The sequence below is a fragment of the Cibotium barometz genome, chromosome 13 (genome assembly GCF_041138505.1).
Source record: "Cibotium barometz isolate CiBa-2024 chromosome 13, ASM4113850v1, whole genome shotgun sequence".
Lineage (NCBI taxonomy): Eukaryota > Viridiplantae > Streptophyta > Polypodiopsida > Cyatheales > Cibotiaceae > Cibotium > Cibotium barometz.
The window spans coordinates 8,978,778-8,996,764 of record NC_141058.1 but is presented as its reverse complement, the minus strand read 5'-3'; the positions used below and the strand labels follow the sequence as shown (position 1 = coordinate 8,996,764).

General features: G+C 45.1%; 1 protein-coding gene across 2 annotated transcripts in view; it reads left to right on the top strand.

The window, feature by feature from the left end:
* The first annotated feature begins 4,790 nt into the window (after positions 1-4,790).
* The window catches only part of LOC147632332 (Nucleotide-sugar transporter family protein), a 145,063-nt gene continuing 131,866 nt past the window's right edge, over positions 4,791-17,987 (top strand). The window contains exon 1 of one of the 2 annotated variants that reach the window (XM_086807156.1): positions 4,791-5,102. In XM_086807156.1, coding sequence (XP_086663282.1) covers positions 4,936-5,102 — 167 coding nt within the window. In that variant the 5' untranslated portion in view covers positions 4,791-4,935. The remainder of the gene's footprint in view (positions 5,103-17,987) is intronic. The other variant, XM_086807155.1, reaches the window with a different exon arrangement.

Sequence of the window (17,987 nt, the reverse complement as noted above, 5' to 3'; positions counted from 1 at the left end):
CAGGCACCAAACAGAAAATACATGCAGACGCTTTAAAAAACGCAAGAAAACATAGCATGCAAGAAAATATAGCATGCAGAAATGCAGAGTATACAACATGCACTAGAAATTTGTGAAGATACGGAGTTTTGAGGAGCAAGAAAAAAAAACGCAGAACATATCGATCTGGTGTGCTGGAAAAAACGCAAAACATAGAACTTGATTTATCATTGCAAAATGGCGAGAAGGAACGACTGCATGGTCCACCAACTGCAAGTTGATTGGTTGGAGATAGGTGCGCCCAAGTTTGGGCAGCCCACAAGCTCGGACGCCCACGCAGAAGCAAAACAGAGGTAGGAGGTGGAGGCCACAATAGCAGACGAGCACCCAAGGCGTGAGACGGTGTGTAAGGCTTGAATGCATGTCGCCTTCATTCATTGGTCCAGTGCCACGCTGCAGCCGACGGTGCCTCGTGTCTAAAAGGCACGGTGCATTTAAGAGGGGGTTCAAGTGGGATCGACGGCTGAGGGGGGCCCGATTTTGGGCGGGGGCGATCCGGACCATTGGATCCCCGAAAGTAAACTAGGGCTGCCCGATAGTAAACTAGGGCCCCAAAGTAAACTAGGACTGTCCCCTCATAACAAAAGCATATATTAATATGGGCTGCTTACACTAGCTAGTAGAAATTATAGCCTACTGGTAAGACTATGGCCTCCATAGCGGCACATCGTGGGTTCAAATCCTTTCTTTTGCATTTTGCTACTTAGGCAAAATAATTCTAAGTCCAAACTCGGGAACTGGAGTAAACTATGCAATATGGCAACCCCGACTTTACTACAACACAGCCCTAGTTTAGTTTGGGGCCCTAGATCTTTTGTAAACTAGGGGAGGCAAAGCACGATATCTCAAAAAAAACTTGGCCTGTGAAGTAAACTAGGATCCCTAGTTTACTTCACAGGCCGAGTGCAGAAATCACAAAAAAAACTTGGCATGTGAAGTAAACTAGGATCCTTAGTTTACTTTTGGCAATCCAATGGCCCAAATCGTCCCCACCCAAAATCGGGCCCCTTAGACGTAGTTCCCATGTCCTCTTCCTCTGTGTCCGTAGACTCTGCCGCCTGACCCTCAGACCACTCCAAACTTGAAGGGATATCACCTCACATGCTCTTTGCTCTGCCAATAGTTACAAGCCCACAGCTAACTCCGAATGACTTTCCTCTTGAGGATGACTAACTCTGAAGTAGAATCTCTCTTTTCTAAGTCAACTAGCACTTCTAGTTGCTCACACCACTCAAACCACACAAAATCCCATCACAATGGATACTCAACTGACAGCACCTGAATCATTGATGCCACCACGCAGTCAGAACACAAAACCTTCCTATTACTAATAGATGACGCCTCTGACTATCAGACGAGGCCCATAAACACTTCTTACACACTCAGACAAGTCAGTTCAAGATCCTCTTACTCCCAAATAATGGTTTTGATGTTTTGCTTACACAGAACTAACTCTATATACTTTCTCTTCTCATTCTAACTCAGAATCAGTTTTGACACAAAAGACACTTGATTTGCCCTCTTGGAGATCCCTCCATCATCTCACTTAACTCAACACAAATAAAGCATCAAGGCACAAAAACTCACCAAACTACAAAAAAAACAAGCTCAAAACACTCTACCCTTCATTCAAACCAAACAAACAATCTGAACAAGCCTGAGACCTTGGGCTTCAAAGAAAATTGAAGAAAGTACAAGAAACTTTCAGGATCTACCACCACAAATAGACCCGCAACTTCAAACTTCACATCATCATCATCTTCATCCTCGACTACGAGCTTTCAACTAGAAAACAGGTATAGTCAAAGAAGTTCTAATCTGGATGACGTTTGTAATAGAGGTTTTGCTTAGAGAATCTAGGAAACACCTTGGCCAATCCTTCACTCGGCTACCTCCTTGTGCTTTGATCCAAACACTCCTCCCTCACTGCATCTGACTCTTCTTTGTAGACCTAGAAATACATGTAGGCATCTCTAGCGTGCTACAGTGAGACTTGCAAAAGCCCACACAACTGCAGTTCTTTCTTGATGGTCTCTCCAACCTTACTGTTATCAACCACACTCGATTAATCACCCATTTTCCTCTTCAAGCCCTGTCGCGCTACCTTTGTTCTCTTCTAGAAGATTATGCTGCCTGGCTTCCATGATCGCCCGTATTGCTTCTATTTTGGTTTAGCACATTTGCATTTTTCCTTTGCCTGCCACACATCTTTGGCTACCTTGGATTCGCACAACACTACCCTACCATACACACACTATATATATACATACATCATGTTTGTGAGGGGCTCAGATTTCCCCTCACAACATGCCAAACTAGAAATGCACGTTCTCACAACTAAATGCATGTTCATAAATTTGCAGGTATCCAACCACACATGTTCATATCTCGGGATGCATGTTCACAATCATACTGGGCCACACATGTTCCTAATGCCATGAATGCACGCTTATAACCCTCGGAATATCCAAGATCACTAAGGTCACCCCAATAAGAATGATATATACCAATCCATGATGCCCCTATATGGCCTAGATCCCAAGATAGATCTATCTCCAATAAAAATGGATCTAGGTACATATCTAGATCAAATGAAAATCTCTCTAGATCCATATGCATAATCCTTTCTCCTATACGAGGTCTCACCTCAACAAAATCATGGCTATGCTCGTGTGCAATGCCTGACTACCCAAACATATGCACTAAACCTAAGTGAATGCTACAAGGTATGCTATGAGAGCTAGGAGTAGAGATAGAATCATAGATATCCCCGTGAATAGAAGCCCTAAAAGAGTAGCTTGACTCATCTAGCACTAGGAACTCTGGTCTATGCTCCTCATGCACTATCGTATGCTCATCAACATGTAAAGTATCATCATCCCCAATCTCAAGCATGCTAATGGATGCATCACTAATAAAAAACTGATCCACATGATAGTCTAATGTATCTATATCTCCTAATGCATCACTATGATCAACTGGAAAGTAGGTAGACATAGGCGTATCATCAATCATAATGCTCAGAATGTTCATTGCCATCCCTCCCATCAAGATCATGCCCACATGATCTAACTCACACACATCACTCTTGCTATCACTATCACATGGATCATCATCATGTGCATATGTGTCAGTGGCATCATGTGCATGCGTATCAATCATCATTTGTATGTGTGTACCATACATCAATATCATCAGTGTATGTTTGTGCGATAAATCAATATCATCATGTGTATGTGTGCATGATACATCATCATGGTCATCTGAATCTGAGTCGGCATAGTCTACATCCTCGAGAAAACATAGTCGTAAAGGCTCAAGAGTGTAGGACACTGAAACAAGGAGGAAGACCCATCTCATGTGAAAAATGCTGCACCATCTATGGTGAGTGAAGGATTGGCCAAGGTGTTTCCTGGATTCTCTAAGCAAAACCTCTGTTAACAAACATGATCCAGATTATAACTTCTTTGACTACACTTGTTTGTTAGTTAAAGCTGGTAGTAGAGGATGAAGATGATGATGATGTGAAGTTTGAAGTTGCGGGGCTATTTGTGGTGGCAGATCCTAAAAGTTTCTTGTGCTTTCTTCAATTTTCTTTGAAGACCAAGGTCTCAGGCTTGTTCCAGATTGTTTGTTTGGTTTAAATGAAGGGTAGAGTGTTTTGAGCTTGTGTTTTTTGTAGTTTGGTGAGTTTTTGTGCCTTGATGCTTTATTTGTGTTGAGTTTAGTGAGATGATGGAGGAGGGATCTTTGAGAGGGCAAATCAAGTGTCTTTTGTGTCAGAACTGATTCCGAGTTAGAATTAAAAGAGAAAGTATATAGAGTTAGTTTTGTGTAAGCAAAACATCAAAACCATCATCTAGGAGTAAGAGGATCATGAGCTGACTTGTCTGAGTGTGTAAGAAGTGTTTCCGAGCCTCGTCTGACAGTCAAAGCTATCAGCTATTAGCAATAGGAAGGTTTTGTGTTCTGAGTGCTTTCTGTGTGGTAGCAACAACAGAATGATTCAGGTGTTGTCAGTTGAGTATCCATTGTGATGGGATTTTGTGTGGTTTGAGTGGTGTGAGCAACTAGAAGTGCTAGTTGACTTAGAAAAGAGAGATTCTACTTTAGCTAGGTCAAAGTTAGTCATCCTCGAGAGGAAAGTCATTCGGAGTTAGCTGTGGGCTTGTAACTGTTGGCAGTAGAGAGCCTGTGAGGTGATATCCCTTTAAGTTTGTAGTAGTTTGAGGGCCAGGCGGCAGAGTCTATGGACAGAGAGGAAAAGGACGTGGGATCTACTCGGCATGTGAAGTAAACTAGGGATCCTAGTTTACTTCACAGGCCAATTTTTTTTTGAGATGTCGTGCTTTGCCTCCTTTAGTTTACAAAAGATCTACGATCCCAAAGTAAACTAGGGCCACCCCGTAGTAAAGTCGGGCTTGCCATATTGACTAGTTTACTCCAGTTCCCGAGTTTGGACTTAGAAATTTTTTTGCCTAAGTCTCAAAATGCAAAAGAAAGGATTTGATCCCACGACGTGCCGCTAGGGAGGCCATAGTCTTACCATTAGGCTATAATTTCTACTAGCTAGTGTATCCAGCCCATATTAATATATGCTTTTGTTATGCGGGGCATCCCTAGTTTACTTTGGGGCCCTAGTTTACTTTCAAGGATCCGACGGCCCGGATCGTCCCCGCCGCGGCCCCCTTAGTCGTCAATCCCACTTGAACCCCCTCTTACCTTTTAGACACGAGGGCCGGCGCTGTGTAAAGCCCCTTACAGTTTTTCTCTCCGCCTCTAATGATGCTCGGGAGTGGTTGTCTTCTTCATTTTAAAACGAAAAGTTGATCTGATTTTCATCACGCCTCAACTGTTCACGGAGTGCAGGAAGTATCGTGAAAGTTTAGAGCGTCTATGGCTGCGGCTTCTTCCGCGGACCAGTCTGCAGCTGGGCGGCGCAAACAAGTAAAGAAGCAGCAGGGGCAGCAACAAGGGCAGCTCTCTTCCCGCGCTTGGCTTTACATGATCTTGCTCAGCTTTCAATATGGCGCTCAGCCTCTTCTGTCCAAACGATTCAGCGGGTAGGTGGTCTCTTCTCTCTCTCTCTCTCTCTCTCTCTCTCTCTCTCACACACACACACCCACCCACACACACACACACTGTTGTCGTTCTGACATCGCAATCAACTCACACCATTCTTTACTTCACATATAAAAATGTAATTTCAACCCATTCATTTACTTCAGAGGAGGATCAGATAGCACGAGGCTTGATTCAGCCAGCTCTGCTCAGGCACGAACATGCCACAGGTGCCCCTTATATGGTGTCGCGTACCCATCTTACCCTACGTGGACGGCATTGTCTTTATCTCTGACTCAGCGGAGGGGCTACAGAGACACGGTCAATCTCGGCAAGACGAAGGACCTGATCTCGAACACCTCATACCGCAAGATGAGCTAGCATGTCTTTCCTGTACAGAGTTACTCAGGTGGAGATTGCCTTTTCATATATATACCTTGGGGTGATTTTTACAGGAGGTATGGCTTTTGATACCTTGGTATGCCTTGCAACACTCTACGGTCCCCGCTTTTGGGGAACAAACTTGAGAGATGAGCAAGATAGAGTGGCTGCAAATCATGATGTTGGCCAGCATGATTCGAAGCAAATAATTGGTCCCACATGAGATTGTTTTGGTGGAGTTTGGGGTAGCACCCCTGGTGATAGATGCCCTATCTGAGGTGACCATATATATACATCACCTACGCACACTAGAGGATGGCCGTCTCCCCCCACTAGCCTTGGAGTCCTCAATGCAGTTGGACTGAGAGGGACATCGTGGATCATGGTATTCCCAGACTTCTTGTTTGACGCAGGCTTTAGATGGGGCAAACTCCCCAGCCCTGTTTTCAGCACCTTCTTCTCTGTGTTTTCTTCCAGATCCACAGCCCTTGCTGCTGCGTTTTCTGGACAGCAACTTCTGGTCACTTCTCTTCCAGTTTGGCTTCTCCAACTGCAGCCATCTGGCGTTTTCTGATCAGTTTTTTTCTTCCCACTTGGAGATTGGACATAGGCGGCCTGTTTTCTACAGGACAGCAGCCTTCTGTGCTGCGTTTTCCTCTCTAGTGGCCTTTCCCCTTTGCAGAGGGGGTTTGTGGTGTTGCAGGCTTTGGTGGCACTCTTGGTACTTGTAGAGGACACTTCTTCTACAGAGTTTGTGCATTTTTTTTTGAGATTGAGCCCAAGCTTTTGTGATGGCTGCACCGATTTCTCTTCATATGTTTGCTGAGTCTGCCAAGTTGGATGGTTCCAACTACACCCTATGGAAGGTGAAGGTGAAATCGGCCTTGCATGGCGTGGATCTTTGGGATTGGCTTGTTACACCAGCCAATGCCACCTCTCCCACCCTTGCTTCCGGTGGTGCGACTCGGGCACAGATTGATATTTGGCAGTCGAATGATCAACGCGTTTTCTCCTTTCCGATGTTGAATTGTCAGGATGCTGTTCTCTCTCATGTGCATACAACAGATGCTGCACATGAAGTCTGGAAGGCTTTTGCAGATCTCTATGAGATTAAGTCTCCGGGTCGGATTTTGGCATTGGAAAAGCAACTTATGAACTTATCAGTTTCTGCCTTTCCATCTTTATCTGCTTTCATCTCGAAGATGAAAGATCTCCGGGACGAGCTTGCTGTTTGTGGCAAGGACATCTCCACAGAGGATATGGCTATTCGGTTGCTCTCCAAACTTCCAGAGAGGTTTGATGCATACTTTCAGTCTCTTGTTTCTTCTCCTCGTCCTGTTCCAGTTACTTGGGAGGAAGTTCTCCCCTCCGTCATGCAGATTGAGTCTCGCTTTGAGGAGCAGACTGGCATCTTTGGTGGCCCTGATGGAGCTTTGGCAGCACGAGATAAAGGAAAGAATCAACAAAAGAAAGGAAAAGGGGGTTCTGACAAGGATAAAGACAATAAATCTTCAAAGAATAAGGACATTGAATGTCATTATTGTGGCAAGAAGGGTCACAAGTCACTCCAATGTCACAAGAAGAAGCGTGATGAAGCAGCAATATGTTCATGTGCCTAAGGAGCACAGCTCCAAGTTGGACTCGAAGTCTCAGCGCCGCATGACTTTTCTCGGATACAGCATTGTGTCCAAGGCATATCGTCTTTATGATCCTCAGGCCGGTGTGATGTGGTGTTCGACGAGACTCCTACGTCTTCAGAGGGGGGTGGTGAGCTTCTTCTTCCTCCGCCTCCGCCTCCGCCGCCGCCGCCTCCTCCTCCTCCTGCTCCCGCTGTTTCTGTTACACCTCCAACTGAGGATACTCAGTCAGATGATGATGACTCTGCTCCTCCTCCAGCGAGTTCAAGCAGATCTGTACCTGGTTGGTATTATCAGACAGTTCGTGATTCTGGGTTACGTGAGCTTCCTTGGGTATTTAATTATTTATTATGATTTCTAGCCATTGTACTTGTTGTACCAGTCCTTGTACCTGCTGTACCAGCCATTGTACTGGTTGTATCAGTCCTTGTACTTGTTGTACCAGTCATTGTACCGGTTGTATCAGCTTTTGTACTTGCTATACCAGCCACTGTACTTGTTGTACCAATCACTGTGCTTGCTGTACTTGCATTTGTACCTACTGAATCAGCCACTGTACTGGCTGTACCACCTGCTATACCGGCTGAATAGAGAGTTGTACTTATTGTACCAACTCTATTGCATGAAGACCCGTGGTTTTTGGGGAAGAATCAGTACCCACACGGAGATATATGGATTATATTGTTGGTTCGGCATTTCTACAGCTTGTGTTCCGGCTTGGTTGCCTCGTGTTGGGCTGTGTTATGGCATTTGTATTTGGATAATCCGGCATCTCCCGTGGGGAGAGTAAGGCCCTTAAAGCTTGTACATGATATTATTCTCCTTGGGTAATAAAATACTCCAGGGGGGGGGGGGTCGGCCCATTCCGGCCTCTATGCGGTGTCACACATGCAAGCTCCACTTTCAGCATTTGTGGATGTTTTGTCCAGCTTTTATGTTTCATGCAAAGTGATGATGGATATATGCTAAGACTGTGGCCATGTTTAAATGTTTTAATATGCATTGATGGTATCAGCAAGTGTGTCAAAGGCCCTAGTTCCCTAGGCACCCGGCGCGAGTTACATTGGTATCAGAGCATAGGCTTTCTTCTAAGCGGAGGCTTCCTTCTATCAATAAGGAAGAGAAAAGATCTCAAGTGGGGATCACACTTACCATCATTGTTGTTAAGCATGGCCAGCCGCTTCATAGCTTATGAAGCAAGAGCATGAGCAGTAGACAACTTGTTGATCTTACGATTTATGAATTCACAAAATTTTATCTTGGAAGTGTGGAGTTGGCTTTATGTGCACATGTTTAGCACTCCTTCCATATGGATATTGTGGATTATATTATCAAGCTTACAGGCAAGCTATATGGAGATATATCTCGGGATATCTTAAGGATATGGTGAGGAGATATTTCTTTTGGCTTCATGACCAACCTGGCAAAGAAAAGCTAAGTATACTTTGAGTTTGCAAAGTTGGAGCAGCTTTTCTGTCACCATGGTTTGTGCTCTTGAATGGCACCAGTTTGTGTGCATAGCACTAGTTTCTGTGCGAGGCACTAGTTTCTTGTGCATGCCACTTATTTAAGTGTCTTAGCACCTGGTTGGTGATTTTCATTGGCATATGATTATCTCATTGATATTGGTGATTGAGACACAATTGGCTCTTGTGCCTGTGTCTAGCATATCTTCCATGGAATTCTCGCCCATTTATTTTGGGACATGATTTTGATATTGGTATTATGGAAACTTATTTAGTCTCACCCATTTCTTTGGGACATGAATTCTTCAGTTATATTGGTTTTTTGAGACTGTCTCGTCTCGCCCACTTGATGGGACATGATTATATCTTGAATATATGGCTTGAAGCTTAAAGTTGCGCACAACTTTTAAGAACCTGGGGAGGATGTCACCAGCCTCAACATTTCCCAGTATGAAAGGGGTATGGTGGACTCTAGGATGTCTAAATATTTGGAAAGTACAAGCTTTGGGAATGGGGAATTATCCTAGAATACAAAGGACCATATTTTAAAATTTAGGAGAGTTGCTATTTTTGGCCCGACTTCGATGGAAATTCTGTTCGCGTCATTACATTTGGAATTGAGCAGATACCAAGAGTTGGCAAAGTGCCTATGACAGAATGTCTACTAGTTGGGATATTTTTAGAGGTAAAGATTATGGGAGAACCCATCTCTTAGATTGGGACATGTGGCAAGAAAGTGGACCAAAGTGAGACAAGTGGCCTCACACTTGTCACTCTAGCTATTGTGTGGCTCTCCACTTGTCATTGTAGCCTTCTCTTGCCATTTTAGCTCATGGGAGGCCCAAATCTATAAATTGGAGCCCTCTCTCTTCATTAAAAAAGGCTCTCTTGTTGCACACTAGCCTCTACAACCGTTACAGGCTGCCCTAATGATGGCTACTCTCTCTCTCTCTCTTGAAGGCTGCCCATGAAGAATACCGGCTGTTGGGGACTATTTTGGAGGCTTCCATCTCGAAGAAATACTGAAGGCAAGGGTATTTAATCATTTATTATGATTTCTAGCCATTGTACTTGTGTACCAGTCCTTGTACTGTTGAACCAGCCACTGTACTGACTATATCAGTCCTTGTACTTGTTGTATCGGTTGTACCAACCATTGTACTTATTGTACCAACTTTTGTACTTGCTATACCAGCCACTGTACTAGTTGTACCAATCACTGTACGTACTGTACTAGCATTTGTACTTGCTGTACTAGCCACTGTATTGGTTGTACCAGCCACTGTATCTACTGTACCGGCTGAATGGAGAGTTGTACTTGTTGTACCAACTCTATTGTATGAAGAACCATGGTTTTTGGGGAAGAATCAGTACCCACATGGAGGTATATGGATCATATTGTTGGTTCGGCATTTCTAAAGCCTGTGTTCCGGCTCGGTTGCCTCGTGTTGGGCTGTGTTATGGCATTTGTATATAGATAATCCGGCATCTCCCGTGGGGAGAGTAAGGCCCTTAAAGCTTGTACATTATATTATTCTCCTTGGGTAATAAAATACTCCAAGGGGGGGGTCGGCCCATTCCGGCCTCTATGCGGTGTCACACGTGCAAGCTCCACTTTCAGCATTTGTGGATGTTTTGTCCAGCTTTTATGTTTCATGCAAAGTGATGATGGATATATGTTAAGGCTGTGGCCATGTTTAAATGTTTTAATATGCAGTGATGGTATGAACAAGTGTGTCAAAGCCCCTCATCCCCTGGGCACCCACCGTGAGTTACATTAGCAATCCACTTTAAGACTTCAAACTTTAAGAGATTTGAGAGAGAGAAACTATACACCGTATGGGGTCCCGAATTACCCACTGAAGGGCCCCCTATCCCGTTACCGGAATAGTATTTGCTTTATTTCTTTGAAGAGACTGACGGTGGACTGACGATAAACCAAACGCAAGATCTCGGAAGACCAAGAGTTGGGTTGAAGTGTACACGGCTGTAGAACCACCAATGATGATCAATCTTGAGCCTATGCACTCTTCCCAATGGATGTAGAAAGGCTACAAATCTGAGGCTGAGAGAAGGCATTGATTGGGACTGTTCTAGATTGTGTATGAATGCTGAAAATGAGTATGAATGCCGAGTTTTACCTTCACCAAGTGGCTGTAGCAAAACGATGCATATGAGGGTGCTGAAAACTGTATGAATGCTGAACACGCAAGGGGTACTGAAGGCTGAATGTTGTAGATGCTGCGTTTTACTCAATGGAGGCTGAATTGCTCAAGCTATGATGCTCCTAGATGCTGATGAGGAAAACGCTGAAGGCTGATGTGCTGAATTCTGCAATCGGTTATGCTCCTTGTGCTGAAGGCTCCAAGCGTTGAGTGCTTCAGGGTTGATGATGATACGAATGAATGAAATGATGCAAAGCTCAACTATTTATATGATCTCTAGATGTTGGTCGGTTGGCTGAAGGGCTTGCCGACTGTAGCTATTTATTCTCCACGACTGGTGCATGATAAATAAATGGTATTACATGTTGGAAATTATGAAAAAATTGCCAGATAATTCTAACAAATGCTAGATGGTATATGAAGGCTTCTGCAATGGTCTATATGCAATGGATGAATGCTATGCATTATGCAGAGTGCCTTCTAATGCAAACCCTAAGGCTTCTTCTGACTCTACATGCATGAATGCATCTCTTCAAGTGGGTTAAGGGACTTGGACTGATTGACTGACTGTCTAAGGTTGAGAATGACCTACGTAGCTTGTGCGTGACTTATCCTGGACTGAGGATTACAATGGGGTCACGACATACGACAAATATCATCCTAAAAGGTACTAATAATGTACAATGTTGCACTGATGATGATGAGCCATCTTGTCACCATGCACTATAGTGCAGAGTGCATGTGACATTCCCTCCTCCTTAGCTTGGCGGCAGGTTAATAACTTCCAAGTAGTCCGCCAACAACTGGGGGTACTCTTGAAAGAACTCCTCGTCTAGCCAAACGGCTTCGTGGGTACCTCGATCTCGGAACTTCTTATAGAACTGACGTATCCGTCGACCAGAACCATGCTTCCAACGATGAAGAAGGATCTGCTCAGGCTCGATGACTTCTGCTTCGTCTACCACGTTTGGCTGTTCGTCTACCACGTCTAGTTGCTGTTCATTTGAAACATCAAAAACTTTTGGTCCAACATATGGTTTTAGCCAAGAAACATAGAAAACATCATGCATCGTCTAACTGTCAGGCAACTTTAACTTCATGGAGACATCACTTATCTTTTTAACTATCGGGAAAGATCCAAAACTACGGAATGAAAGCTTGGGACAACGTTTACCCACTTGTTTCAATCTCTGTTTCATGATGTGCAGACAAACCCAATCCCCTTCCTTGAAGTGGACATCTCGTCTAGACTTATTTGTCTGCTATAAGCTTTCTGTGCTTTGGTCAAGCGGTCCTTGACTGACTCAATGATTTCGGAAAATGATTCCGTCGTTTTATTAGCCTCAAGAGATGAAGACACCAATCTCGTCAAAAAAGAAGAGAAACGGCAACCAAAGACAGCTTCATATGGAGTCCGCCCGACACTGGATGAATGAGTATCGTTCAAGATGGCTTGGACCAATGGAAGATAATGTTCCCATTTGGACTGTTGGTCATGACAATATAACTTGAGAACATCAAAGACCAACTGGTTATAGATTTCTGTCTGACCGTCTGTCTGGGGATAGAATACACTAGACAACTGTAACTTAGTTCCAAAGTTTTCGAATAATGTCTTCCAGAAATGCGAGGTAAACTTGGAATCTCTGTCTGATGTAATGGTGCTAGGCAAACCACAAATGGGGTACCAATGTTTGAGAAAAAGACGGGTTACGTCCTTAGCTGTGGCCGTATGCTTGCATGGGATGAGCATGCAGAATTTACTGAAGCGATCCACAATGGTAAAATAGTGAGTGTTACGGGATCCTGTGAATGCTGGTAGAGGCCCTACTAAGTCCATAGATATGTTGATGAAAGGTCCGTCGGGGATAGGCAAAGATTGTAGTAACCTAGTCTTCTTTGTATGTGGAACCTTCACCTTTTGATAAATCTTACAGGCTTGAACATGTGAATATATATCACGCCTCATTTTTGGCCAATAAAAGGACCGTTCTAATTTCTCAAGGGTACTGTTGATACCTCTATGTCCTCCAACTAAGGAGTCATGGGCATCATGGAGAAGAGCTGATCGCTTTTCCCGAATGACACAGAGACGGTTCTTGAAGAACAACCAACTGTTTTGCATTGAATAATGGCCAGGCTCAGAAGTGAGGGCCAAATTGTATTGAGTACCAAACTCAGGGGAGTCGACATACTGGTCTTTCATGCTATCTAAGTCCTTTTCCATGATTTCAAGAATGGTAGACTCCTGCACTGCCCGGATGCTGGCCTTTCGACTAAGAGCATCTGCAACTGGGTTATGTTTACCAGGGATGTACTCGATCGTTTCTCCAAATTGTTGGAAGAGCTGACTCCATTTGGCTTGCCGATCACTCCATTGGGCACTTGTCATGGTTTGAAGCCACTTAAGTGCTTGGTCGTCTGTTTTGACTATGAAAACCTGTCCATAAAGGAAAGGCTTCCAATGTTTGAGCACTTTGATCACACCCAAAAGCTCTTTGTCATAAACCGAATAATTCTTTTCGGCAATATCCAACTTTCAACTGTAATAGGCCACGGGTCTATTGTCCTGCTGAAGAACTGCACCTATGGCTACATTGCTGGCATCGGTAATGACCTCAAAAGGTTCATCCCAAGATGCTAACTTCAAAACAAGCGCTTCTGAGAGGCAGCTTTCTGGAGTGCACGGAATGCATCAAGCGCCTTGCCTGTGATTGAGACTTTTTGTTTACGAGTCTTCACCCCCTTGAGCAAGTCGGTGAGAGGTGCCGCAAGGTTGGGAACATGGGTGCTGTAGGCTTGACAAAGACCTACGAAAGAACGGATCTCTTGGGCGGTCTGAGGGATGTCCCAATCTAAGATTTTGTGAACCTTTGAAGGATCCAGTCGAATCCCATCGGAACCGATGATATAGCCCAAGTATTGAACCTCTTTAACGCCGAAGATAGACTTTTTTGCGTTTATGTAAAGCATTATCTCGCAAAAGTTGCAAGACTTTCACATCTTTGTCATGCTGCTCCGTAGTGGCTGAGAATACAAGTATGTCATCAAGAAAGATGAAGACGCACTTACCAATGAGGACTGCGAAAATCCTGGATATCATTTTATTGAAGGTTGCGGGTGCATCTGTAAGCCCAAAAGGCATGACTACGAACTCGTAGTGACCATGCTCTGTTTGGAAAGCTGTTTTTGGAATGTCAGCTTCAAAAATGCGGACCTGATGGTAACCACTCTTGAGGTCGATCTTAGTGAAAAATTTTGCACTGTCTAAACGCTCCAAAATGTACTCAATCCTTGGCATAGGAAACTTATTCTTAATGGTGAGTTTATTCAATGCCCTGCAGTTTACACAAAGGCGTGTAGACTTGTCCTTCTTTTGGACAAATAGGATGGGTGCAGCAAATGGTGAAGAAGAAGGTCAAACGAATCCGGCTCGGAGGAGCTCAGATAACTGTCTTTCTAGCTCTCCCTCTAAAGTCTTGGAAAGACGATAGGGGAACCTGCTAGGAGGTTCTGATCCAGGGACCAAATCGATATGATGGTCCTCAGGACGTGATGGAGGGAGACTGGGCGGAAAATCGTCCCTAAGCATAATGTCTTGAAGAGGAGGTCTGCTAACTGTGGGACTGAAGATGAGATAGGGGCTACCGATGAGGTAGATGCTGTCTGAGCACGAACATAAAGTAGTGCTCCTTCCGCTCTCTTGTGGATAGCTCGTCGGGCCTGGAGGTGCGAAATCAATGGGATGCCAAGAATGCTTCTATCCCTACGAATCGTGACGGGCTCAGGAAAACCTTTATAGATCGTAAAAGTGTCTTGCTCCCAATCGGGAATAGGTTCATATTGACGAAACCAGTGGATTCCTAAGATCATGTCACACCCCAAAAGAGGCGAGACAATGAAATCTTGTTGGAATGAGGCCTTCTGAACTTCAAAGGCAAACTGCTGTGCCTTCTGAGATATGTGGGTGCGGAGACCAGGTGTGAATCCGTCCACATCCAAATGATATGGTACTAATGTGCAGCTCAACTTGTTAGCCAACTGGGGAGAGATGGCGTCCTCAGAACTGCCCATGTCAAACAGGACTACAAATTGTCGGCCCTTGGCAGAGCCATAAGCTCGGATGAGGCTTTTCTGTGCAGCGTCGCTCTCACCCTCCTGCTTAGCATCAAATACCACGGATGGCATAGGATGCATAGAAGGTAAAAGCTGAACTGCATTGGTGGTAGTAGGCGGGGCTGGAGGAGCTGGAGATGCTGTGGCCACTGTGGCAGAAGGTGCTTTGGAGGCTTGCTCCGCTTGCCATTTGTGGCAATCCTTCTTACCATGCCCTATGATATGATAGAAAAAACATCTATTTTCTGATTAGTATTTCCTTTGCTCCTCTAGAGGAAGATAACCTCCAGTGATGCTTGCTTTAGCCTTTTCCTCAGGGGTTTTCTTAGGCTTAGATTCTTTATCCTTCTTACCCCTTGAACTAGAGCTATTATTGCCGTCCTTCTTAGCATCTTTAGAAGATGCATTATCTTTCCTTGGCTGCACGGTAGATTGCTGCTGCTGGGGTTTGGTACTGGACTGTAATGACTGTTTGGGCTTGCCTCCATTCATCTTTATTTCTTCATTGAGTAAGAGTCAAAGCCCGGCCATATGTACTGGGTTCATAGTTGCAAACTGTGAACCGGATGTTGGGATCTAATCCACAAATGAATTGATCCATCTTGGCCTGCTCAGATAACCCTAACTATTGTGCTAAAGTTATAACCTTTCCGGAAACTACTAACCCATTCTGTTCGAGTCCATAAAACTCATCTGTCGGGCCGGTCATATATTGGGGCGGGAGGAATCTGGTCTTAAGGTCATGAACAAATGTATCCGAGCTAAAAGCTGTGACACCTGTGGTCTGGTCTATATGAAGACTAGACCAATGCTGCCACCAACTGACTGCCTCACCTGTAACAGTGGGGAGCCACTACGTGGACTCTATCCTGAGGATTTGTGATCCTAGCTAATGGAAAATGAGCATTAAATTGATGAATAAACTGATTAACTGCTAAATGATCACACTTACTATCATACTTACTAAAATTCGGTTGACTTCGAATGACGGTAGTCGATGTCGCGGGTTGGTGGCTGGTGGCACTTGAGGCTAGGGAAACTGAAGAGAGGTGCTGGTATCTAAGATGCATGGCCTCCTTTTCCCTTTGGTGCTCGAGTAACATACATTCTCGATTGAGCTCTCGAGGAGCGAGTTCAGCTTGACGCCGGTCTTCTTCGATCTTGCGTTGGGCTTCCTCATAGTCCCGTCTATTTGCTTTTTCTTGTTACTTTCTTGCTTCAACTTCAGCTTTTTCTTCTCTCCGTCTAGCCTCTTCTTCTCTTCTTTGTTGTTCCATCTGAAAGAAGAGGGAGATATAGTCGGGGGTTGTTGGAGGTGGAGGAGGACGTGCTGCTGTTGCCTCCAAGAGTTGGAGGCGCTCCATGAGAAGGTGGTTCTGAGCTCTGAGTAGAGCTATGGTGTTTGCTGTAGTCGGAAGAGCAAGGTCTCCTTCGGGGGAGACTTCTTTCGGCTGATGGGTACTCTCCTCTGTAGACATGATGCTGAAGTCGGTGGTCGTGCTAGAACGCAATCTGACCATTCAAGGATGCCCTCACGCTAGGATACGGTGTGTGTGGACAAGCTGAATCTGATACCAATGTAACGTGCAACGGAAGTATTCGTAATTTGAGGATTCTGTCACACAAATGCTCACACCGTCTTATGTATCCTGAGTTTCGTGAGTTTAGCAATCCACTTTAAGACTTCAAACTTGTAACATGCGGAAGCTTCGGGGGAGATCAGTAACTTCAATGCTCAGAAATCAGCACACTTGTCGCGACGGAATTAACGCACAAAACTGAATGTAGATGTGTAGAAAAATAGAGAGAGAGAAATGAAATGTTATATTAACGTCATCCGGAAGCAGCAACTAGGGAGAGTGGGAAGCTAATGCTACTAGTCAAAACGGGGTACATGAGTACATGGATACATGAATACATGAATATGGGGGAGTACAAAAGTGACAGTGAGTACAACAGTACATGCCTGGAGTCGTAATCATCCTAGGAGCTCTAGCATGGGTCTTTGCCGGATGGCCTGGATATGTGCCATAGTGAGATGCCTGGTCGGGCGAGCCCGATGCCTCGCAATGATGCTCTGAATCCTCCGGTGTAGGCACCGTCTCCGATGTGAGGATCCGCAAACCCTTGGGCGTCTAGATCTGCCCAGCTGGATAGCTCTCTCAACTAGAGTCCCACGGGGTGCTTGCTACTGGGCTGTCGGCTGTGTCCCCTCCCGGGTAGTCCCTCTAAAGAAGGCAGTAATCTGTCTCTGTGGTGTGGACTCCCTGCCAGTCGGGCGTCTGCTCCTGATGATGGACTCTCTGAGCCTGCGGATCTCCTTGAGATAAAAACCCAAGCATCGCTGATCACAATAGTCCATGACTCTAGCCAGTGGTCCAAATCCCTCTCTGAAAAGGCAATGGTAGCGCCCTCGAATCTCATAATATGCTTTGCAGCGACAAATGTAGTGCTCCTCCGTCTCTGGCTCTATCCAACAAATCTCACAAATCTTGTCCCCTGGAGGTATGCCTCTAAATCTGCCTGTCTCTATCTCTAACTGATGTGAGGAGGTGCGGATCTGCCCAATGGCGCACCTCAATCCATGAGACAGATGGGTATCCATGTTGCTCAGTCTAAGTATAAAGCCATCCTCAGTGGTGCCGAGAAGATGGTCTCTATAGAAAGCCGTCTTCGTCTCCAACTCCTGTGAGGGCTCTAGCCATGTCCTCCTAGTGTCCAACTGAATGAGGTCGTGTCTGATGACTCTACTAATCTCAGAATGTGTCAAGGTGAGAGAGGGTGCCTCCAGAGAGTACTGGAAGGGTGGAAGTCTGTCTGAGCTGAACCCGTGGAGCTCAAACCAGGATGCTATGTGCGCATACCAACATGAAGTGTCTCCCTCCATGGCTAGCTGATGAGAGGACTCTAAAGCAAGTCGTGCATACCGGTGCCGGGGAAGCTCCCAGGTGCTATGAATGAAGGACACTGATCTGGCAAGAGCCTCTAATACGATCGGTGGTGCTCCCATCTCGGCTCGGATAATCTCATGGGGTACCGAGGCCTTAGCCCCAATCATCCTGGAGATCATGGACACAAGTGGTCTCTCCATCGATCTCCATCCATCGTATGTGCGTCCTGAT